Source organism: Bos grunniens, chromosome 2 (genome assembly GCF_055505025.1).
Source record: "Bos grunniens cultivar Pamir isolate PY7600 chromosome 2, Bosgru_T2T1.0, whole genome shotgun sequence".
Taxonomy (NCBI): Eukaryota; Metazoa; Chordata; class Mammalia; order Artiodactyla; family Bovidae; genus Bos; species Bos grunniens.
This window is the reverse complement of record NC_141166.1, coordinates 100,311,058-100,336,432: the sequence shown is the minus strand read 5'-3', so window position 1 is coordinate 100,336,432 and position 25,375 is coordinate 100,311,058. Positions and strand designations below refer to the sequence as shown.

General features: G+C 40.1%; 1 protein-coding gene and 2 long non-coding RNA genes across 6 annotated transcripts in view; 1 reads left to right on the top strand and 2 right to left on the bottom strand.

Annotated features, from left to right (window-relative positions):
• Positions 1–25,375, top strand: part of LOC147378406 (CD302 antigen) — a 124,684-nt gene that overhangs the window by 87,843 nt on the left and 11,466 nt on the right. For 2 of the 4 annotated variants that reach the window (XM_086355195.1, XM_086355194.1), the window contains one exon: positions 1,759–3,432. In XM_086355195.1, coding sequence (XP_086211321.1) covers positions 1,759–1,937 — 179 coding nt within the window. In that variant the 3' untranslated portion in view covers positions 1,938–3,432. Of the gene's footprint in view, positions 1–1,758; positions 3,433–10,964; positions 11,069–22,313; positions 22,425–25,375 lie in introns of those variants that run through there. The other 2 variants (XM_086355202.1, XM_086355213.1) reach the window with 2 other exon arrangements.
• Positions 15,168–20,392, bottom strand: LOC147378408 (uncharacterized). Its single transcript, XR_015146906.1, has 2 exons — positions 19,812–20,392; positions 15,168–16,506 (listed from the first exon to the last, which is right to left on the bottom strand). It is a non-coding gene; the product is annotated as an uncharacterized LOC147378408 (long non-coding RNA).
• LOC147378407 (uncharacterized) lies at positions 21,648–25,320 on the bottom strand. The gene is made up of 2 exons (XR_015146907.1): positions 23,841–25,320; positions 21,648–23,081 (listed from the first exon to the last, which is right to left on the bottom strand). It is a non-coding gene; the product is annotated as an uncharacterized LOC147378407 (long non-coding RNA).

Below are 25,375 nucleotides of genomic sequence, written 5' to 3'. Positions count from 1 at the left end.
GCCCACCAGGCTCCTCTGTCCATGGGATTTTCCAGGCAAGAGTACTGGAGTGGGATGCCATTGCCTTCTCCAAACTTTGTATAATTCTAAGAAAAATGGGAGCTGCCAGAGTTTCAGGGAGGTCATTTCTTGAAAAATGTTAAAATGTATTTTATTCTATAGTTCAGAGATTAAAAGCTCAAAGGTCTAATTCTGCAGTTATTTCATTTCCTTTCTCCCCATTCCCATAAAATTCATAATAAACAACAGTGCAAAACTGTATTTAGTTACAACGTCCTAAGTATCTATAGGAAATTGTACTTTGAACTTCTGTTTCATCATAATTGATACATAAATTAACCACAAAAATCTTATCTTAACAAGCTCTAAAATTTTCATGTTAACATTTTTAAAGATTAGCATAAAATGTCCATTTTGGTGCACAAATGTTAACTTAACTTTAACTTTAGGTAATCAGTATCTACATATTTATGCATTGATTCAGTAAATATTTAGAGTATCTGTTTTATGTGCTGGGGTGCACCTATGAGCAAGACAGGTAAGATTCCTTTTCTCACAGAGCTTACAATCTATTGAAGACAGATAAGGAGTAATCAAGCAGGTCCATTTTTAAAAGAGAGGAAAATATCAAATAGTTATAAACTCTATGGTGCAATGGTAAAGAATCCTGGAGAAGGAAATGGCAACCCACTGCAGTATTCTTGCCTGGAGAATTCTATGGACAGAGAAGCCTGGCGGACTGGAGTCCCTTGGGTTGTACAGAGTTAGACACAACTGAGCAGGCACGTGAGCATGCACACACATGAACTGTATTGAGACTAGGGATTTAACTGCTCTAGATCAGGGGTGATCAGGGAAGACTTCTTAGAGTGGAGATATGGAAGCTGAAATCTGAAAGGCCAGCCAAGGCCTTTGGGGTCAGCAGAAGAGTCACACCAGGCAGAAGTACCAGTTGGAGCAGAGAGCCTAAGACAGAACATCTTGATGTGGGCTTAAGGAAGAAGTGGAAAGTAGACAGATGTCAGACAGGTAGGGCTTTGGAATCCTGAGTCAAGTGTTCAGGTTCTATATTTAGTGGAATAGAGAGTGAGTAGAAGATTTGGGGTGAGGGAGAAGTAGGGTTAGAATGGTATAAACCAAGAGTTCCATTTTGGCATTTTGAGCATCCATGTGGAGATGAGCTAGAATGTCTAGTGTGAAGTTGGACATATGAGAGAGAAGGAAAGTCAGCACAGAGATGATATTAAAGCCATGGGACACAATGACTCCATCTTGACAGCATGTAGATAGGGGCCTGGAACAGTGCTTAAAATTGAATAGTGAGGGACTCAGTGAGGTCATCCTAAAGGGTTAACGTCCTTTAAAGCAAATAACACTTTATTTGGCACTAGGTAAGTCAACCACAGACATTTACCAACCTTTAGCAATTTGCTGTCAAAGTAAGGTAATATACTGGGAATGAGGGTCTCAGAAGGATGATGGGAAGGGAATGTGAGAATAATGGTACCGCTCTAATTTCTTCGGAAGAAAATTGCTCTAGGAGTGAAGAGGATTTGAATGAAAACAGTTAAATTGGATCAGAAAGCACTGAAGTGTTTGATGATGAGTTTGAATTCTGTGTTGACACTGTGAGACAATCAGCACTTACTGCATCTAATTTGTACAGTGTTCACATATGTGACACAAAGCCTAGTACATAAAATCAGTGACAATTGCTGTTCTGTTCTGTCTTCCACTGTCAAACCTTTCTCGGTCTAGGCCCTGATTACAGAGGAATAGGTATCGCATTTGCTGTGCTGAGTATCTTAGCTGTAACCTGCGGACTGATCTGGCTCTTCTTCCGAAGGAACCGTTGGCACTGGTTGGGCTTCTCTTCAGTTCGGTATCAACAAGGAGGGAATGAAGATGAAATTATGCTTCCTTCTTTCCATGACTAAACTCTTCTAGAGGTTTGCTAATTTGCACTGATGGTTTAGGAAAAATGAGCCATTTAAAATTTTCCCAATGTCAGTATTTACTGTTTCAATGTTGAGGTCTTAGGTACTCTTTTTGTTTAATTATAATGCTGGTATCTACAGTTACGCACAAAATGCCATGTTTATAACTACTTAATAGCATGAAAAGATACCAAAGTTGGAACTGAAGTCCAAATTGTTCATAGGGTAATGAGTTTAATGTGCATTTTTTCTGGAAGAATGTAGTTGGTAACTAGGATATGAATGGCATTTTAACAAAATGTCTTAGGAGATAAAATTGGCATTACTGGGTCACATATGTACATTTAATTTTAAGAACATCTAAGCCAAATGCAAAATTAGTACCTCTAGATAAAAACAAAACTGTAAATAATATCAACATTGTTTTAAATTAGTCATTTGTAGCATTTGGGGGAAATTATTGAACAATGAGACATGCAAACAGCAAAATTATGCCTCTTGGCAAGATTTTCTTATACTGTTCCAAAGATATTTCATACTGAAATTATTTAAATGCAATAATTTTGTTCTGTTCATAGTTTTTCAAAGGCTTTTAAAGATTTAGTGCTTAATGTTTTTATAGGTGTGGAAATATTTTTAGATTGATTAGATATCGCACTGTGTTTTTTGTTTTATATAAAACATATGTTTTCTTTTTAAAGGGAATCAGCTAAGGATGAGATTTTTTTGAAAATTTCACAGTTTATATATTTAATATAGTATGGCAACTTCTGACCAAGAAATTTTTATTCTTTGTTGCCTTTTTACATAAGAGATAGGAGGTCTGTGAAAATTGTGTATATTTGTAAAAATGAATTTTACAATGAAACTCTAAATCTTGTGATTACTACTAAAATATTTAAAATTGTGAATGGTTTAGGAAACACGGTTTTATGGTTATTGTTTTGAATTTTACCACCTAGAATATAGTCTTAATAATAGCTTCTACTGGATATTGTGAATGTTTTATTCAGTGTTTAACTTATATTAACATATGTACTTTATTTTTGTAGAAAATCCACAGATTTATTTTAAAATTTAGTGTTTATATTATGATAATGTTGTAAATAACTTTCTAAGACATTTTAGTGGTCTAACACGCTGTAGTATGGTTGTCCTGAACTATTTTATACTGAATTTGTTAAATTCTCTTACTCTGTTATCTGTGCAGTTTTAGTTGTTAAGACTTTCTTCAATGAACTGAACAAATTTGATGCAACAAGTACAGGTATATATAGTTGTGATGCCATAATAAAATCATTTTCTTTTTTTTTTTTAAGTAAAACTATTGTTGATCTTACGTAAAAGTATTTGTTTTCCGTTTTGAAAAATAAGTCTCTAGATTGGGTTTTATTATGTTACGCATATAGCGTAACAAGAAAAGTGTCCAGCTATTGTAAAGCAAGGCATCAAGATCTTGTGTGCACTTTTAAAAGAATAAATATAATCATTTGTACATCTCTGAGTGTTTGATTTTAGGCTCCTTTTTGGATTCCTCTGACTCAGCGTTTCTTCTGACTTACTGGGTCAGCAGGGGTCCCACCTATAATACACTTGCTTCTCACTATGTTTGCCTCCCTCAGGAGATCCTGCGCACCGCCTCCCACCCCACGGCATTCATCAACCACTTCTAAGTCAGTAATTCAAATATCTAGTTTCAGGTTCATATTTCTAACTCCCACTGAACAATCTCTATGAAAGTCCTTCTTACCGTGACCAGAACTGCCCATATTGTGTTCCCTTTCTCAGAACTGAAGACAGCCTTTTCCAATCTTCCTAACTAATCCAACCCTCACATGTGGTCTGACAAAATTGATCTTTCAAAACAAGGCACCTAAAAAAACAGATGATCAGGTATAGAGGACAAGTTTAGAAGTGACCAGTAAATACCCGCTGACAGTATTCTCCCTTCCCCAGTCCCAGGGCAGGATATTTCATTACCTGGGAGATCTGCCCTGCAGCTGTTTGCTGTAGTGTTGGAAACCCCAGTCCTGACTCGCTGCTGAGTTGATGCTAGGGAAAGCCAGGGTTTCTTTCTCTTTGGTTCATTTAATCCTAAAAGCCTCTTGGAGAAACAAAGACCTGATTACTCACTAACTCACCTAAAAAGACAAATTTTAACTATTAAGTTCAACAACTTTTTACCTAAAAAGACAAATTTCAACTATATCTCAAAGACTTTATTATTTTTAATTGGAGGATAATTGCTTTACAATGTTCTGTTTGTTTCTGCCATACAACAGTGTGAATCAGCCATAAGTATACATATGTCCCCTCCGTCTTGAACCTCCCTACCACTCCCCACTTCATCCCACCCCTCTAGACTGTCAAAGACATTTTAAAAAAAAACTAGACCTCATGATCTGTATAGTTCAGTTCAGGTGCTCAGTCGTGTCCGACTCTTTGCGACGCCATGAATCGCAGCACGCCAGGCCTCCCTGTCCATCACCAACTCTCGGAGTTCACTCAGACTCATGTCCATTGAGTTGGTGATGCCATCCAGCCATCTCATCCTCTGTCGTCCCCTTCTCCTCCTGCCCCCAATCCCTCCCAGCATTAGGGTCTTTTCCAATGAGTCAACTCTTCGTATGAGGTGGCCAAAGTATTGGAGTTTCAGCTTTAGCATCAGTCCTTCCAGTGAACACCCAGGACTGATCTCCTTTGGAATGGACTGGTTGGATCTCCTTGCAGTCCAAGGGACTCTCAAGAGTCTTCTCCAACACCACAGTTCAAAAGCATCAATTCTTCGGTGCTCAGCTTTCTTCACAGTCCAACTCTCACATCCATACATGACTACTGGAAAAACTATCATAGCCTTGACTAGATGGACCTTTGTTGGCAAAGTAATGTCGCTGCTTTTGAATATGCTATCTAGGTTGGTCATAACTTTCCTTCCAAGGAGTAAGCGTCTTTTAATTTCATGGCTGCAGTCACCATCTGCAGTGATTTTGGAGCCCCAAAAAATAGTCTGACACTGTTTCCACTGTTTCCCCATCTATTTCCCATGAAGTGATGGGACCGCATGCCATGATCTTAGTTTTCTGAATGTTGAGCTTTAAGCCAACTTTTTCACTCTCCTCTTTCACTTGCATCAAGAGGCTTTTTAGTTCCTCTTCACTTTCTGCCATAAGGGTGTTGTCATCTGCATATCTGAGGTTATTGATATTTTTCCCTGCAGTCTTGATTCCAGCTTGTGCTTCTTCCAGCCCAGCGTTTCTCATGATGTACTCTGCATATAAGTTAAATAAGCAGGGTGACTTATTAAATAACTTAATAAATAAATAAACTTATTAAATAATAAATAAACTTTATTTATTAAGTTAAATAAACATATACAGCCTTAACGTACTGCTTTTCCTCTTTGGAACCAGTCTGTTGTTCCATGTCCAGTTCTAACTGTTGCCTCCTGACCTGCATATAGGTTTCTCAAGAGGCAGGTCAGGTGGTCTGGTATTCCCATCTCTTTCACCTAGAGCCAGACATCCTGGAATGTGAAGTCAAGTGGGCCTTAGAAAGCATCACTACGAACAAAGACAGTGGAGGTGATGGAATTCCAGTTGAGCTATTCCAAATCCTGAAAGATGATGATGTGAAAGTGCTGCATTCAATATGCCAGCAAATTTGGAAAACTCAGCAGTGGCCACAGAACTGGAAAAGGTCAGTTTTCATTCCAATCCCAAAGAAAGGCAATGCCAAAGAATGCTCAAACTACCACACAATTGCACTCATCTCACACGCTAGTAAAGTAATGCTCAAAATTCTCCAAGCCAGGCTTCAGCAATATGTGAACTGTGAACTTCCTGATGTTCAAGCTGGTTTTAGAAAAGGCAGAGGAACCAGAGAGATCAAATTGCCAACATCTGCTGGATCATGGAAAAAGCAAGAGAGTTCCAGAGAAACATCTATTTCTGCTTTATTGACTATGCCAAAGCCTTTGACTATGTGGATCACAATAAACTGTGGAAAATTCTGAAAGAGATGGGAATGATCTGTACAGTAAACTCTAATTTCCTTTATATTCTAAATTAAAATGTTCTCACACTATTATATCTCAACAAATTTAGTACACATCTATTTCTCCTTTTGCCCAAGCTAACTTAATCAGTTCTGCCCAAGCAGAATCTGAGAGTCTTTTTTTCCATTCTCCCAAACAATTCTTCTTCTTATATTCTCTTTGTATTAATATGAAGACAGCATACCCCTTGTTTCCCAGGATAGAAACTCAGAATTCATCCTTAAATCCTCTCTTTCTCATCTCTCTAATCCAGCAACTCTGTCAGTTTTCCCCCACACTTCTCATTGACTGGTCATCTTCATTGCCAGCTGTCTTTAATTCAGAACTTTATCCTCTTTTCTTTCTGGATTATCTGCACAAGGTTCTTCACTGGTCTTCCTCATCAGCCTTTCCCCTGCACCCCATCTTTCCCATTCCTGAACCTAGGGAAGCTGAGAGTTACAGAGGAGGACTCCCCTTCTATTTTGGTCTCCATTTATGTAGTCCTAAGTACTTTAGGGGACAAGGCAATGGCACCCCACTCCAGTACTCTTGCCTGGCAAACTCCATGGATGGAGGAGCCTGGTAGGCTGCAGTTCATGGGGTTGCTAAGAGTCGGACATGACTGAGCGACTTCCCTTTCACTTTTCACTTTCCTGCCTTGGAGAAGGAAATGGCAACCCACTCCAGTGTTCTTGCCTGGAGAATCCCAGGGATGGGGGAGCCTGATGGGCTGCCGTCTATGGGGTCGCACAGAGTCGGACACGACTGAAGTGACTTAGCAGCAGCAGCAGCAGCAGCAAGTACTTTAGGACAAAAGGGAGCTCAGCATTGCCCAGCCCAGGACCCTCTCCAGGAACCTTAAGGGGTTGAAGTCAGTCCTGAGTAGTTCTAGGGTTTTGGTTTCCTGGCCAAATGCCCACTCTTTTTAAAAAAATGGTGTTTTTTTTTCATTTTTTCTCTATTTTAATACTGATTTGTTTATTTTATTCGGCTTCGTGGTATCTTGAGTTGCAGCATGCAAACTCTTGGTTGTGGCGTGTAGGATCTAGTTCCCTGACCCAGGGTCAAGCCCAGGTCCCCTGCATTGGCAGCACAGAGTTCAGCCCCTGGACCACCAGTGAAGTTCCCCAACACCCTCTTAATACAAAGTAGGGTCAAGTCAATATTGTTTCAAGGGCTAAACAACAAAGAGGCAGAGTCAGATGAAACTGGAGTCCAGGAATTAGGAAAACATTGGTGATCAACCAATAGAAATGCAGAAAATCACCGGAGTCCAGACAGGAGTGAGCTGAAAAGTGAAAGGAAATTAGGAAACAGAGAACATGAAATTTTGAGATGTAGAGATGGGCCATAGCTAGAGTGAGAAGAAGGAAAGGTGAAGAAGACTTCTTCCCAAAGGAGGTGGGGGAAGAGATTTACAGATTTAGAAGCTGAGAGGAATGAAAACAAAACACATCATTGGTAACCAATGAACAGAGAGAAGTGATGCAGGGGAGAAAGGGGAAGGTCTTGAAGAAGATGAGAGGGCAGATCTAAATCCATATATAAAGGAGCTAGGTTTGGATGGGATGGGAGGAAGCTTGCCTTCCTCTCTAAGGACAGAAGAGAATGACCTGTGTGGAAGAGAAGGGGAGAGCAGACAGGTATTTGAAGATGTTTATCTATACCTGACGGCCTCTATTTTCCTAGTGAGTAGAAGGTGAAGTCTTTTTCAGAGAAAGATAAATATTGAATGGGGTTTCAGCTTAAAGAGTATAATAAAAAAATAGAAATATTCTATGTGGGGAATGAATGAGAGAGGAGAATGAGCAAGACAAAATAAAAGACTGCAGAAGAGGCTTACTGGGCTCACATGAAATTAAAAGCCATATATTAGTAGTGACAACCATCAGGAGAATGAGTAGATTTCTTCTACCTGCCCTTGGCTGCTTAACTAAAATTGAGGGAAAGGAGACTATGAAGGAGAAAATAGAGCCCCTATCCTCAAAAAATTAAAGATAGAACTACCATGTGATCCAGCAGTCTCACTTCTGGGTGTAAAACGAAGTCAAGGGATTGGAGCCCGGAATGAGGTCAAAGAGGACGTAAACAGTGAAAGAGAAGGAAAACCAGTGTGAGATGCGATTGGAAAGTAGGCCATCATGATGAGAGGTTTTGACGAAATAACCATATTTTCCCATGCAGAGGGGGTAAGTAGCCTGTCTTATATTAGCATAAAAAATGAGGAAGTGTGCACCAGAGTCAACAGTGGGGAAAATATGTCTTCCTTTAGTTCAAATGACTGAAAAATAAAAGACTGCTGACATGGGTTATTTGCCTAAAGTAGATTGATTCATGAAGGTGCTACTTCTATTGTAAATCTAATGATTATTTGAAAATTAGTTTAATAAAAATCCACATTGATATAGTGTGCTTTGGTGCCTGAGGTAGGGGGTGGAGATAACTTATTCAGATAAGATGACTGTTCATTTCCCCTGTGTAGTTAGCAGGATGGGAGTCCCCAGAATTGGGAGGTTTGAATATTTAAACACTGTGTACATTTGAAAGGATTTGCTTTGGGTTTGGGTTTAGTATACAAATAGTCTGAGGAATAATGGAAATAAATCAGTTGAGCAAGTCCTTGATACTTTGGCAAAGAGACTGAACCGGGAGAGGCCGGGAGAGTCCAGCAGAAGACCTGGGCTCTGGTCCAATTTTTGGCATTCACTGTGTGCCCATGGCTAAGTCACATCCTTTCTTTGGGCCTCAGTTTCTTTATCAGTAAATGAAGATGGCCCCTACCACCTCTGACTTTCTGAGACTCCTTACAGACCCCTATGGTCAGATGGTGCAATCACTCCATTTCCAGTTGGACAATCAATAGCATGGAAAAGATTAGACTTGATTTTTTTAATAGACTAATTTTTGAGCAGTCTTAGGATAAACATTGAGCAGAAAGTACAGAGTTCCCATGTACATCCTTATGTCTCGCCACCTTTTTCTTATTATTAGCATCTTGCATTAATGTGGTACATTGGGTAAAATTGATCCAATTCAGATACATTATTCTTAACTAAAGTGCAGAGTTTACATTAAGATTCCTCTTTATGTATATTCTATATACATAGAATATTCTATATTTTTGTATAGAATATATTGTATATTCTATACAAATGTATATTCTATAGTTTTGACAAATGTATAATGATACATATCTACCATTACAGTATTGTTCAAAACAGTCTTACTGCCCTAAAAGTGCTCTGTGCTCCACCTAGTCATGTCTCCCTTACCACCTCCCTCAACCCTTGACAACCACTGATTTTTTTTTTAACTGATACCACAGTTTTGTCTTGCCAAAATATACAGTTGAAATAATAGGGTATGTGGGCTTTTCAGACAGGCTTCTTTCACTTAGCAATATGTGTTTAAGTTCATTCCATGGCTTGATAGTTCATTTCTGTCTAGTGTTGAATAATATTTCATTGTGTGGATGTACCACAGTCTATTTATCCAATGACCTACTAAAGGATAGCTTGGCTGCTTCAAATATCTATATGTAAGTTTTTGTGAATATGTAACATTTCAACCAAGGATAAACACCAAGGAGCATGATCCCTGAATCATACGATAAGAGTATATTTAGTTTCCTGAGAAGCTACCAAGCTGTCTTCCAAAGTGGCTGTACCATTTGGCATTCTCACTGGAAATGAATGAGAATTCATTTCGTTCTATTCTTCAGCATTTGCTGTTGTCAGTGTTTTGGATTTTAAAAGTCATTCTAATAGGTGTACAGTGGTATCTGGTTTTAATTTGAAGTTCCCTAGTGACATATGATGTTGAGTGTGTTTTCATGTACTTTTTGCTATATTTATATATCTTATTTGTTGAAGTGTCTGTTCAACTCATTTGTAAATTTTAACAGTGAGTTGTTTATGTTTGTATTCTTGAGTTTAAATTCAATTTTAAACAATTTTTAAGTTCAATTTTAAAACACTCTTTTGCTAATGACATGAGACAATGTCAGAGTTTAAACAAGCAGCCTGTGTTACTTTGATTTGTCTGGTTCCAGAGGACCCCCCCCCCCCCCCCCCCCGCTATTCAAGTTATAGTTGCATAGCTCATATGTATAGTAACAAACATGATTGCTGCTGTTTTTCTTAAACAACAGAAATTTATTGTGTCACAGTTTTGGAGGCCAGAAGTTCAGAATCAAAGTATCCAAAGTATTCCTTTCAAGGGCTGTCAAGCACAGTTTAAAGACCCCCTCATCCAAGAGCTGATGGCAGAAGTTGTCTGATGGCCACAGCCCACTGAGAGAACCTTTGAAAAGGTTTCTGGCTATTGGGTTCAAAGAACAAACACCATTTTAACCAAGTGATCAAAGTTAACATTACCAGTGATAAGACAGAACGACGTGGCGTTCCTGGGCTGGGCATGCCACTTCTGTGGTATTCTTGCCAAAAACCAACCAACCAACAACAACAACAAAACACAGAAATATAACCCGAATCCTCTGCTTCCAATCTCCCTCAAGAGGAAGCATCAGACAAACCCAAACTAAAGGACGTTCTACACAGCAACTGTACTCTTCAAACTTGTTTCCAGATAAGCAGTGACACAGGACCTGTCCCACAGTAGAGAGACTGAGGACACGTGACATCGCAGCGCAGTGTATGACCTCGGATTGGATTTTAGGACAGAAAAATGATCAGAAGGACAACTGATGAAATACGACAAGGGCTGTAGCTTAGCCCACACTATTAGATCAGTGTTAATATACTGGCTTTGACCATTGCACTTAAGTTACGTACGACGTTAAGATTTAGAGAAAGAAGCTGGCTGAAGCGTTACGGAAATTCTTTGGAAACGTTTTTGAAAAGCTGAATCGATTTCGGTTCAGATGAAGTTTTTAAAAGCACTGTGAGCCGGGGCGCCGGCCGGAAGGCAGGGCGGGCGGGCTCTCGGCCCGGCCGGGGCGGCTGGTGGGAGGGGTCGGACGGCGGCTCTGCACTTCCGAGAAGCGCGCGCCCGGCCCGCAGCGCCGTCATGCCACGAGCCGCACCTCCCGCTCTTCTGCTGCCGCTGCTGGGCCTCGCCGCCGCCGCCGCCGCGGGTAAGCTGGCCCCCGGCCGCGCCCCCTCCTCGGCCTGGAAGCGGGCGCCCGGAGCAGACCCTCCACCCTCTCCCCGGGCGAGGGCTGCCTCTCGACGGGCAGGTCGCGCTCGCCTGCGCGCCCACCCCAAGCGCCTCCGGAGGCTGGTCATCACCCCTCGCCTCTCTCTGCGTTCGGTGGGCTCCGTGAGAGCGCCCCCGGGGAGGAGATAGCCCGCAGGGAAGGGATCTCCGGGGACCCCAGAGCGCCCTTCGTCTCCCACCGTGTCCACATCCTTAGCACGGACCCCAGTCGCGGGCAAGGGTCCCCAAACGGGGCTAACTGACAGGAGAGCAGAAAGACTTAAGAGCGCCAGGATGAGCGTAGTTTCACGGCCGTTTGGGGCTGAAAGGGGAAGTGGGGAAGTTAGACTGCGGAGATTTCCCCCAGCTCGGCTGCAGCTGGGGTGGGATGGGAGTGGGAGGAAGCTGACCCTTTTTTTGCTCTCGGCCTTGTTTGTCCATTTGGTTGGTGTTCAAGATGTTGAAACAGGAAAACAGTTCAGCCAAATAACCCCTGAGTGGAAGTGAGGAGAGAACAGGCGAGGCTTGGATTCCACTTAAGACGTGTGATTTAAAAATCTTTTAAGTCTAGTCTGCTGTTGTGCAAGTTTCATCTAAAAAATGACTCGTGATTTCCAAAATAAGTTCCGAGGAAAACAGACTCTTCAATATGTTTTGTGTTTTTTAAAAACAAGTTTCTCTTGTAACCGTGTCAAATATGTTGTTGGGGGAAACTCTGGGGAAAGACTTACATCCAAAACCACTATTGATTGAACAATTCTGGGAATTAAGGAGCAAAATAAAGAAAAACAGAGTGAGTACTTGCATGGGTCTGAATAAATTGATTATGCAAGAGTTTGGCATTTTTTCCCCCTGAATTTCACTGCTGCTTTATAAATTCCTGCTGGAAGCCTGCTGACAGGATCTCAGTGTTGGAGGCAGTGGTAGCATAAGCGGCTCCGAACTTGCTTACAAACTCAGAGCTCCTATCCTGACACCTTTTGTCGACCAGCATTTATGGCCAGTTATGCCATCTGCTGCCTATGGAGGAGCAGAAAGGAGAGTGTCACTCTGTTCAGACTGAGCACATCAGGTTTGTCCAAAACAAGGCTGGACTAGAGATGCTGCCAAGCCCTCTTTATGCACACCCTCCTTATGTTTGCCAGTTACATTTAACCGCCTATTTAAGCCACCCTCTGGGTTGCCAAGCCTGGAAGAGTTGATGCTTTCAAACTGTGGTGCTGGAGAAGATTCTTGAGAGTCCCTTGGACAGCAAGGAGATCAAACCAGTTAATCCTAAAGGAAATCAACCCTGAATGTTCATGGAAAGGTCTGATGCTGAAGCTGGAGCTCCAATACTTTGCCTATCTGATGTGAATAGTCAACTCATTAGAAAAGACCCTGATGCTGGGAAAGATTGAAGGCAAAAGGAGAAGGCAGCAGAGGATGAGATAGTTCAATAGCATCACAGACTCAATGGACATGAATTTGAGCAAACTCTGGGAGATAGTGAAGGACACAGAAGCCTGGTGTGCTGCAGTCCATGGATTCGCAGAAGAGTCGGACACGACTGGAGTGAATGAACAACTGAGTTTCTGTGCCTTTGTATGTCAGACTAAGAAAAAAAAATACTTGTCAGATTTCTTTAGAAGCCCATTTCTAGATTTTGATGTCTCTCTTCTTCAGAGAAGCTGTTTTGATCAGCTGTGGAGGACAAGCATTTACCCATCTGGGTCCTTGTACTTCTTAATAGAAATAGGTGAGACCAGATGAGGAATTCAGGCAGGGCTTTACTGGGACTCGAGCTGCAGTGGAGGGGAGCAAAAACAAGTAACAGGTGCCCTTGCTTGCTCCCTAAGTGGGGGTGAGCTGGTCCCTAAATGGGGTGAGGGTAGGGGCTGACGTAGTCCCAGCCAGAGAAGTGGCTTGGATGGGCTGCCCACCCCCTTGTGTGTGCAGAGATCAGGCTCAGTACCCTGCTTTTGCTCCTGGCAGCTCAGAAGTGGCAGTTGGGTTTTGATCTTTTTGTATCTTGTTGCTTAAAGTTTGCCCCAGCTGCCCCTGCTTGCCGTTATTTTTAGTCTCATAGTGTCTTTGTATTCTGCGGCTTGAGGAGACATTTGTCCAGGTGCAAGCACAGTAGCAAAGGGTCTCAGGTCCCAGCCTGTCTCAAAACTGTCTTTGGAAAGTTTTGTCTTTTTTGTTTTGTTTTAATAAGTCCAGTATGGTTACATAGACTTTTTAAGAGCCGAAGAAGTACATGTTGAATAAATTAATGCTGTGAATTAATCAGCTTCTCTCAGGAGGTTTTAAGGATTAAATTAGAAGGTGCATGAGTTTTGGCTTTAGGTACAGACTGTGTGGGCTTGACTGAATTGCCCAACTCATTGCATTTCAGTTAAAATGGAGATTATGACCATAGGGTGATCATGGGCATTCAGGGAGTACGCCATGTCTAGCACCTATTGGAGGCACTGTGAATCTTGGTTTCCCTTTGTTCTCTTCATACAAAATGAAGGGTAATTATTGCAGTTAGATAACATCATGAGTGCAGCTTTATGTGGGTTGATGCATGTGGTAATTGAGCACATTCCCATGCATGCTGATAACATAGAGCTGAAAACCTGTGTCCATGTTTTATTACCATACTTCACCAATTTATCTAGACAAGATCAGGAATAATATTTTGCTTAGAACTAAGTAAAAAGAACTTTTGAAAGTTATTGTGGAATTTGCCGAATGGCAAGATCTTAACAGGAAAGGTCCTATGGTGTTGCAGAAAACATAAATGTAATATTGAAATGGAAATTATTGTTCTCTGTTATTTTTGATTTTATTAGTATAAATGATGTTATGTTTTTCTTAGCTATTATCTTGAAAAATCACAATGAACAAAACATTCTTTAGATATGTGGGTTAGGTGCCATGGCATCCCTTTTAAAAAGTTCTTCTGGAACACCACATTTTGTATGTAGTAAATGATCAGTGGAGATTCCCTAGTGGCTCAGAGGGTAAAGCATCTGCCTGCAATGCAGGAGACCTGGGTTTGTATATATTTCTTGGGTCAGTGATTTCCCATGGGGAGCGTGAATATAAGTGAATGTAAGCATGTTAGAGTAAATCCCATTCTGATGGTGGTTACATGGATCAGAATCTAGGTTGCTGCTGCTAAGTCGCTTTCAGTCATGTCCGACTCTGTGCGACCCCATAGACGGCAGTCAAACAGGCTCCTCTGTCCCTGGGATTCTCCAGGCAAGAATACTGGAGTGGGTTGCCATTTCTTTCTCCAATGCATGAAAGTGAAAAGTGAAAGTGAAGTTTCTCAGTCGTGTCCGACTCAGCGACCCCATGGACTGCAGCCTACCAGGCTCCTCCGTCCATGGGATTCCCCAGGCAAGAGTACTGTAGTGAAGTGCCATTGCCTTCTCCAGAATCTAGGTTACTCATTTTGAATTGCCATAGCCTGCAATACTCTGCCTCCTTCCCTGATGTCACCTCTTACCACCCTTCCTGCCATTCACTCTGTTTATCCACACTGACCTCTGCAGGACTCAGCCACCTTCTGACTCTTCTGCCGAGACCACCCTCCTCTTCCCCATTCCTTGGCCTGGACCCTTCCACGTCCTTCAGATCTGTGTTCACATGTCCTCTCCCCAGGCCTTTTCTGAACACCCCATCTTCTCTATAACATCCCTGTGTTTTCTCTTCAGAGCACTCATTTCTCTTGGAATGAATCTTGTTTGTCTTCTTGCTTGTTGCTCCCCTCACCAAGGAAGCTCTGTAACAGCAGAAAATTCACTGTATTGTGGATTTTTGTTTTGTTTTGAAATGTGTCTCTATGCTGTATTCTAACTTATAATAAAAGGACAAAAAATTTAGATAAATGGCAGCGGGTCATGGGATTGCAATTTCTTTCAAATTATTTTTACTTTTGCCCTTGAGCTCATCTCATAATTGAATTCAAAGCATTAAGTCACTTTAATCTATTGATGTGACTTATTCTGACCCTTGTGGATAGCACAATGATGTTTCACCAAAAATTATTTCAGATTGTAAAATTTGAAATGTTAATAAGTGTTTATTTTTCTTCCAATGAAAAAGTTATAATTAGGTATTATTTCAGGACTTCTTTCATTGATAAGCTTTTAAAAATGTACTTAGGTGTTGAAAATTAGTTTTGCAACAGGGTTATCATCCACAATTTTTTTCTGATACATATCAAGTATTTAAGATTATTTTAGATTTTGAGGACAAATCTTCAGGTTGCATCGATAAGGAAATGGACCAGTAAAGTCCAATGAGAAAGGTGCAGAGAAACACTGCCACCCTCATTCTATGAAAAAAAGTCATGACAGCTTTTCTGAGAAAGGACTTGAAGGGAGAAGATGGGGGTCGACATCTTAGAAGCTAGGTTGGGTGACGTTGAGAGGGGACGGAGTGTCAGAATGGCTGAATTTCCTTAGGATTTAGGGAGATCTTGCAGCCCAGGCCTTCCAGGTTATCAGGGGCCGGGTATGTTATCAGTGGGCAACATCGTCCTCCATACATAATTAACGTAATAACCAGTGCCTGTTTCTCCCTCTGCCACAGTGGCCCTTGTAGAAGGTAAGTGACTGACCTATATCTTAATGGGAGGACAAAGGTCTTATTGATGAGGAAAAAAAAAAATACAATCTTGCCTTTCCATTGTTAACATTCAGAACAAGTGTGTCCCAAGGATCACTTCTTCTTCTGCTGTGCCTGGTTCTTTAAAAAAATTAATTACAAGGGAACAGAGAGTTCTATTAGAACTCGCTGGCAATGCAAAATATTCCTGTAGATATACCATCTTATTCTTTTAGCACATGATAATTTTAAGCAGAGGATCTATTTGGAAACTTATTGGAGTTAAATACAAGCTTTTAAAAGTTTCATCAGGTTCCTAAATCTCTGTAAAAACAGTAAATCAATAGAATTATAAAATTATATAATCCACAAAGAGTCCTTTCAGTTCAGTTCAGTTTAGTTGCTCAGTTGTGTCCGACTTTTTGCAACACCATGGACTGCAGCATGCCACCCTTCCCTGTCCATCACTCCTGGAGCTGGCTCAAACTCATGTCCATGGAGTCGGTGATGCCATCCAACCATCTCATCCTCTGTCGTCCCCTTCTCCTCCTGCCTTCAGTCTTTCCCAGCATCAGGGTCTTTTCCAGTGAGTCAGTTCTTCACATCAGGTGGCCAAAATATTGGAGTTTCAGCTTCAGCATCAGTCCTACCAAGGAATATTCAGGACTGATTGCCTTTAGGATTGACTGGTTGGATCTCCTTGCAGTCCAAGGGACTCTCAAGAGTCTTCTCCAGCACCACAGTTCAAGAGCATCAAAGAGTCCTTTAGGTGCAACCTATCTTTCAGGACAACTGTGAAAAAGCAAGAGTAACAGAGAAGCACATTGGAGAGAGCATTGTGAGCAGGATATTTTTTTCTTTTGAGCAAAGTATGTTTATTGAAATATATTTTCTAGAAAATATTACAGGTTCTGTAATTGAAAACTTATGTCAATATTCTGGAAGGCAGATTTTTCATTGTAACAGGATTACAGCAAAGACACTTAAGCATTGAAAATTTAACCTTTCTTTTCTTTTTCTTTTTATTTATTTATTTTTTAAGTAAAGGCCCTTTATTATTATTTTTTTTTTATCTTTAAATTTTTTCTTTTAATTTCTATGAATCCACCACAGGTATACATGTGTTCCCCATCCTGAACCCTCCTCCCTCCTCCCTCCCCATACCATCCCTCTGGGTCGTCCCAGTGCACTAGCCCCAAGCATCCAGTATCGTGCATTGAACCTGGACTGGCATCTCGTTTCATACATGATATTTTACATGTTTCAATGCCATTCTCCCAAATCTTCCCACCCTCTCCCTCTCCCACAAAGTCCATAAGACTGTTCTATTTATTTTTGAGTAATAATTGTCAAAGATTATAATTGTACAATATTAAGAAGTATAGAACAAAACACAATTAGTTTAGCTTTTCTGTACGTGTGAACCTCAGTAAGTTCTGTCATAGGGGGTATCAGCCTCTATGTGAAAACTTTTCTTAGAGTAAAAATACATTTTTTGAGTAGTGCTTAAGTCTTGTTTCTGGGGCACAGACTCTGGTAGCATGAGAAGAGGGGTTCAGCGCTGAATTAACTGGAGTTACTGTTAATGCTGAAATAAGCCTGAGGAGAACGCTATTGGAAGTTTAAAGAATATAAAGTTAACAATTTGTTTTTTACTTTTTCTGCCTGTAGCTTTTTGTTTTTATTTGTGTGGTTTTTTTAGTCTTATCACATATTGTTTATTTAATTATTCAACAAGGGTCTTTGTCAAGTATCATTATCACGATACTCCCATCTCAGAGGCCTGTGTGACCTAGATAAGCATTTGGCTTTTTTTTTTTCCCCCCAGCACCTTCAGGTCTCTTTTTTATATGTCACCTTTATGATGATCAGCACACGTGAATGTGTTCTTCTTCAAAGGGTAATACAGCCCCTTTTCCAAGGAGATAGGCTACCTGTGGTTCTTGTGCCTAGGGCTTTGACTTGTGCCATATTATGCTCACCATCCAAGCCACGACTAATCAAAATAAGGGTGGTTTCCTAAATCAAAGACTGACTACACTGAGCTAGGTAGCAACCCAAGAGGGTACCTGGTATAAGAACACTAGGAGGTCTATTTGACTGCTAGGAGATTATCCTCAGATTTCTTATTATTCCATGTATCCTTGCAGAAAGTCTCTATCATTTGGGGTAACCAAAACAAGTCTTCAGTCTTTATAACCAGCAAAGGCCTCTCACACGCTGTATAGTGTAAAGTCCTGTAGAAGTTCAGAGGGGTCAGAGTTTAAGGAAGGTGAAGGAGGGATACCTCACAGAGAACTGACACGTGAGCTGCCACTGAGCAAAAGAATACAGTTTAGTCTATAGATGATTTGGAAATCAGAGATCATTGTAATCATAAAGCCTAAGAACTATTGGGTTGGCCAAAAAGTTTGTTCAGCTTTTTCAGTAAGCTCGTGTGGAAAAAACTGAGTCAACTTTTTGGCCGACCCAATACAAGTGTACAAATAAACAATTTATAAATTTCACTTCACTTGGTGTTAATTATATTTTATATACATAATAGACATGCTTTATTCCATTTAAACAATATTTCAAAAATTATTTTTATATCTTATTTATCATCATTACAAAATCCTATGTGTAGCTTTGACTAGAAATAATACACAAGAGCATTTCTCAGCCCATGGTCCAAGAATTTTCAGTGATATGTAAGGTGTTTCAAGTGGCATTAAATGTGGTAATGGAGTTTGTTTCTATTTCCATTTTTTAAAATTCTGTAAGACTGAAGGAACAGCAACAAAGGGAGCCAGAAGAAAACAGAAGAAAAATACGAAAGTCAAAGTTTGCAATTCACAGTATATGCCCTCCTGACTTTCAATTTGAGTTTCATTCTGGAAATGACTGCTTTTTTTTTTTCTATCATGTCTTAATACAGAAAACCGCAGAAAAACCACACTCCTGCCATTACAGAAAACATGAGATGGCAGGAGTGTGGGGTGGGAGAGACCTGCCTAGTTAACCCTTTCAGTGAATACGTGACTCCTCTCACGGTGGTTTTTATGGGTGTCTCTCTACCTGGGATTTCTTCATCTTTCTCCTTTTCCACATGGTAAAGTTATCCTGTGAATTGCAGCTCAAATATTACCTCCTTTCTGAAATGTTTCCTTACTCTTTTTGTGTGTGTGTGCTTACTCAGCCACGTCCGTCTCTTTGTGACCCCATGAACTGTAGCCTGCCAAGCTCCTTTGTCCATGGGGTTTCCCAGGCAAGAATACTGGAGTGGGTTGTCATTCCCTTCTCCAGGGGATCTCACCGAACCCGGGTCTCCTGCATTGCAGGCAGATTCTTTACCATCTGAGCCCCAGGGGAGCAAGTTACTTTTTTTCTTCTATAGTCTCATAACATTTAACCTCTCATACCTTTGATATGTATATGTGTCTGACTCTCCTAGCAGCCTGAAGACTTTAAGTGTAGGACTCATTCCCCTTTAATCAGAGGTCCCCAGCCTCCAGGATCTAATGCCTGATGATCTGAGAGGTGGAGCTGATTTAATAATAATAGAAATAAGATGCACAATAAATATAATGCTCTTGAGTCATCCTGAAACCATCCCCCTGACCCCCATACTCCCCTCACCGCCCCACCCCAGACTGCCCCAATCTGTGGAAAAATTGCTTTCCACAAAACCAGCCCCTGGTGCCCAAAGGTTGGGGACCACTGTCTTAAATCCTTTTATCCTCACTCCTTGGTGCTAACTGTGGTCTCTGACACACGGGAGTTGCTCAGCCAATGACTGTTTGATGGATGATGGTAGTGACAGCTATCAGTAACTTGCCCAGAAGTGTGAAAGAGGGGATTCTGCTTCTGACTCTAGTGAAGTGGGACTCCACTAACACTCCCCCCAAAAACAACTGGAAAATCTAGATGAAATTCTGTAATAACAGTATTTGCAGGCATCAGAGAGCTGTTCAGGCAGCTTGTTGACGTGAGCCCACTATCCTGTGTATTACTTTTCCCTTTAGAAGAACTGTCCACATTTTAAGGACCTAAAAAGAGAGCAGAGTTTTTGGCATTCTCACGGTATTAATGAGACAAAAATTTGAGTTTTTACTTACCAAAGAGGAGGGACGCTAGCCAATCTCCAGGCTTCACTCGGAATCCATGGATATCGGGCCTCACAGAGATTTTAACAGCTCCCTCAGGTGGAATCAACCCTTGATTGTATTCAAATAATCTTCAGTATGCCAGCTGCGTGCCAGGATCCTTTTTAGGGGAGAATGACATCATCTCGAGCCTCATTTTTTTTTATTTTAAATATCAAATACCAGATACTGTGAAATTTTTCCTGCACAGTATCTGGTATTTGATATTTTAAAAAGAAAACAAAAACTACCAGGCATAACAAGAAACAGGCCAAAGCTGGGAAAATAAAAACAGGCCAATAGATAATCCAGAAATTAGAGTTTTCAAAAATGAACTTTAAAATAACTGTAATAAGTTCAAGAACATTTATAAGGTTGAGAATTTCACCAGAGACTCAGAATCTATAAAAGTACAAACAAATGGAAATTGTGTAACTGAAAAATAGCTGACATTATGAACTCAGTAGTTAGGTTTAACAGCAGATTTGTTAAAAATTGAAGAGTAGACTGTACATGTGTGTGCTTAGTCGCTCAGAGAAGGCAATAGCATCCCACTCCAGTACTCTTGCCTGGAAAATCCCATGGATGGAGGAGCCTGGTAGGCTGCAGTCCATGGGGTCCCTGAGAGTCGGACGCGACTGAGAGACTTCACTTTCACTTTCATGCATTGGAGAAGGAAATGGCAACCCACTCCACTGTTCTTGCCTGGAGAATCCCAGGGACAGGGGAGCTTGGTGGGCTGCTGCCTATGGGGTCGCACAGAGTCGGACATGACTGAAGTGACTTAGCAGCAGCAGCTTAGTTGCTAAGTTGTATCTGACTCTTGCGATCCCATGGACTGCAGCCTGCCAGGCTTCTCTGTCCATGGGATTTCCCAGGCAAGAAAACTAGAGTTGGTTGCCATTTCCTTCTCCAAGGGATCTTCCCAACCCTGGGATTGAACCCAAGTCTCCTGTATCTTCTGCATCACAGGCAGATTCTTTACCACTGAGCCACTGGGAAAGCCCAAAGAGTAGGTTAGTACACCATAAAGAACAAGATTATGATATGGAGTGCCAAAGGCGTTAAAATAGAAAGGAACAAAGTGAACATATTGAACATGTGAAATCTAACATCTATGTATTTTGAGTCCCAGAAATGGGGGAGAAAGAGAGTGGAAAAGCATTATTGAAAGTGATGATAATGGCCAAGAACTTTGCAAAAGTGAGCAATGAAAGTAAAGCCATAGATTCAATAGTTGTGTTGCATTCTTCAGTTCAGTCGCTCAGTCATGTCCGACTCTTTGTGACCCCATGAATCGCAGCACGCCAGGCCTCCCTGTCCATCACCAACTCCTGGAGTTCACTCAGACTCACGTCCATCGAGTCAGTGTTGCCATCCAACCATCTCATCCTCTGTCGTCCCCTTCTCCTCCTGCCCCCAATCCCTCCCAGCATCAGAGTCTTTTCCAGTGAGTCAACTCTTTGCATGAGGTGGCCAAAGTACTGGAGTTTCAGCTTCAATATCATTCCCTCCAAAGAAATCCCAGGGCTGATCTCCTTCAGAATGGACTGGTTGGATCTGCTTGCAGTCCAAGCGACTCTCAAGAGTCTTCTCCAACACCACAGTTCAAAAGCATCAATTCTTCAGTGCTCAGCTTTCTTCACAGGATTCAAAAAAATACTAGAGATACCACTGTCAAACTACTAAAAATCAAAGACAAAGAAAATCTTGAAAGCAGCCACCAAAGAGCAACCATCAGACTGACATTTGATTTCTCAATAGGAATGAGAGAAGCCGAAACAGTAAAATTACATCTTCAATGAAAAATAAGCTTCAAGAATTTTTTATTTTCAAAAATATCTAAATGGGAAGAAAATATAAAGACATTTCCAGAAAATCACAAATTGAGGGAATTTGTAGTAGACCTACCCTTAAAGAAACACTAAAGGGGTTTATTCAGGCAGACAGAAAATTATTCAAATAAGTAATTCAAATATATAAAAATGAAAAGCAACAGAGAAGGTACATACGTGTTTAAATGAACACTGACCATGCAAAATAGTAAGAGAACAGTAGCACAAAGGGAGGGAAGTTAAACTATTGTAAGATCCTAGAGCTGTCTAGGAAATGGTAAAAGTACTAATTTATTTTCGGTACTAATAAATCAAGATTGCATGGTGTAATTTTCAGGGTACCCACTATAGGAAAAAAATTAAAGAATATATACTCACTAAGCTAAAAAAAAATAGAATATAAAATTGTTTAATAATCCAAAAAGACAACAAGGGAAGAAAAAGAACATGAATCAAGTAGGACAGATAGAAAACAAACAGTGAGGTGGTAGATATAAACCCAAAGGTGTCGATAACTATATTCAATGCTAATGGAAATAGCCATTGTTTTTTCTATGAAAATTTAATATCTCATATCTCTAGGAGTTCATGAAATTCTCATTTTCAAGTTATTTAACAGTGTTTCTCTTTTTCCACATAGACTGCCCTTCATCCACCTGGGTTCAGTTCCAAGACAGTTGTTACATTTTTCTTCAAGAAGCCATCAAAGTTGAAAGCATAGAGGATGTCAGAAATCAGTGTACTAATCACGGTGAGGAGTTTATTCTATTTTGTTTTCTCACAGATCAGTAAAGAATGTTCACTAATTTCTTTAAAAAATGGTTTGTTGTGTCTTACTTTTTACCTTTGGTCCTTGTAACAACTTTTATTCTATGATATGCAAGACAGGCAGTGGAACTGGGGTAAACGCTTGAGTTGGCAGTCAGTTGTTGGACAACACTGCTCAAAGCAGAGTGACAAGAGCAGTGTGTATTTGATGTGAGTACTCTGTGTCAGGCACTGTTCTTAAGCACTTAATACACTTTTACTGGCTTTAATTATTGCAGCAAACCTATCAGGAAGTTTATTCTTTGCCTTCTTTTATCAAGAGAATAAAACTAGTTCAATTATTTGTTCAAGGTTGAATAGGAAATAATTGGCAGAGCCAAGATTCATACCAGGGATTGTGTGATTTTAGGAATAGTGTTCTTAATCACTCTTTCTGCCCTGAAAGTACTGTTTCAGGCATGCAGTGTGGGCAGAAGTCAGATCACATGGTACTGTGACACGTGGTATGGAAGAATCTGTTGTCGTTTTCAGTCGCTAAGTTGTGTCCCACTCTGTTGTGACCCCATTTCATTCTCCAGGGGATCTTCCTGACCCAGGGATAGAACCCGAGTCTCCTTCATTGGCAGGGGGATTCGGTATACTGTTAAATAAAAATGAGAAAAAAGCTATTTGCTACATGATTTGCTCTGTATTCTCTGGGAAATATAATTTCACATTATGAAATATTTTAAATAAAAATGTCATTTTTTAAAAAGCTGTGTTTGAGTGTTCTTTATATATTTGGCTGTTTGGCCCAAAGTGCATCCTTGTTGAGCCTCTAAATTGTGATACTTGTCCGTCAGCCCAGAGTAAAACTATAGTGTCAATTAACATCTTTTTCAACTGAGATACCTGTGATGGTGACATGAGAGTCCTTGATTATTTAAAAGTGCTTTTTATTATTGTGTGAGATCTAAAAATCTCTTGATTATTTCACTAAATTTTCTCTTAAGCACATTCATAACACCAGCATTTAAAAGTACCCTTTATTAGGAGTTCCCCAGCAGTCCAGTGACTAAGACTCTGTGCTCCCAATGCAGGAGACAGAGGTTCAATCCCTCTGCCAATCCCATGGCCAAAAAAAAAATTAAAATGCTTTTTACCTGAAAAACACAATTCTGACAACCCACCAATATAACATTTTGGAACAATATCAAATTGCTTTAGGGTGCTTTAATTAAAATCATATTCACTTATTACAGAAGGAATAAATGTAAGCATAGGAGTTTTAAATCCTAAGACATGCCAGTACTACTCAATACATATTTATTGTTTTTCTTAGGAATAAATGTAGGCATAGCAGTTTTAAATCCTATGAAGTGCCATGGAACGCTCAATACATATTTATCATTTTTCTTACTTGCTAAATGGTGTTGAACATTGGCTCTTTGAAGACAAGACATTTCCAACATGCCAATATGGTTTCACTCCAAGGAAATGGAATAATAGGAATTTTGCCGGTCTTATAATATTTTTAAGTGGTGTTTTCTCCCACAACTATTTTCTGTCTCTCTGTAAAAAGCCATATTGGGTATACTTAGACAAAAACACAGATTTCAAGAAACAGATTATATTGGAGGCTCAGAGCCAAGACGTGTTCTGTACTCCTGTTGGTTTGTATGAACCACATCATTAGATTTCATTGTCCAGCTTTGATATTTGTGTTCAGCAGTTAAGCAACCACATTCACTACAGAGGTATGGCTTTTACTTGTTGACTGACTTCCTCTGCAGTCACTTAAACGAAGTTAATTGTATTTGCTGTTTTTCTTTAGTATATGAAGCAAAACGAAATTGAAAACACCTAGCAACTTTGAGGCCTGATTTTTGATTACTTATTTTGAAGTCTGTTAACTATTTGTTCAAAGCAAAGTAGCCATTTAGGGATTTTAAATTGTTAGATACAAATTTGCTTATAAAGTTGATTTTATATCTAAATAAAAATGTCTTTATCCCAGTTAAAAATTTATAAATTCTGTTTGTCTTATGTGAATTTTTAAATTTCTTATACATTTTTGATAATGTCATCATTTATTTGATAAATCTTCTATATTTGCTTCCACTATGGAAATACCCATTTTATTGATAAATCAGAAAATTAGCAAAAATATTACCATTACTTTTTTTGCCTAGGGTAGTGTTTAGAACAGTAGGTGGTTTGTAACAGTAGGTAAACATGGATTCAGTGTTTGCTATATATGAAGAAGGAAAAGAATACAAGAATATTTACATTTGGATTTATCAAGTCTTCACATATTGTAGGACTATACCAAGTCCTATCTTAAACCTATATTTATGGGTATAGAAAATAAGTGACTTGTTATTTTTTGGACTGCTAAGAGCTATATTTAGAAATAGTCCCAGTGCTCTATGCTAATTTACTTGATGTTACTTTTTATTATACTTATTTGGGGTACTGTTATCATTTATATAGGAAAATAACTGCAAGAGCCTAAAATTTTTCTTATTTTGCAACATTTACTCTTTTTTACATTTACCTTTGATTTAGCTATTTTCTTTGTAATAGAACCAATAAGTATTTTCAGTCTTTCCTTTTTGTGATTTGTGTATAAGCTATGTTGCTGCTACTGCTACTGCTAAGTCACTTCAGCCGTGTCTGACTCTGTGCGACCCCATAGATGGCAGCCCACCAGGCACCTCCATCCCTGGGATTCTCCAGGCAAGAACACTGGAGTGGGTTGCCATTTCCTTCTCAAATGCATGAAAGTGAAAAGTGAAAGTGAAGTCGCTCAGTCGTGTCCAACTCTTAGTGACCCCATGGACTGCAGCCCACCAGGCTCCTCCGTCCATGGGATTTTCCAGGCAAGAGTACTGGAGTGGGTCACCATAAGCTATGTTAGTAGCCATTAAAAGAATGAAAGACCCAAATTACATC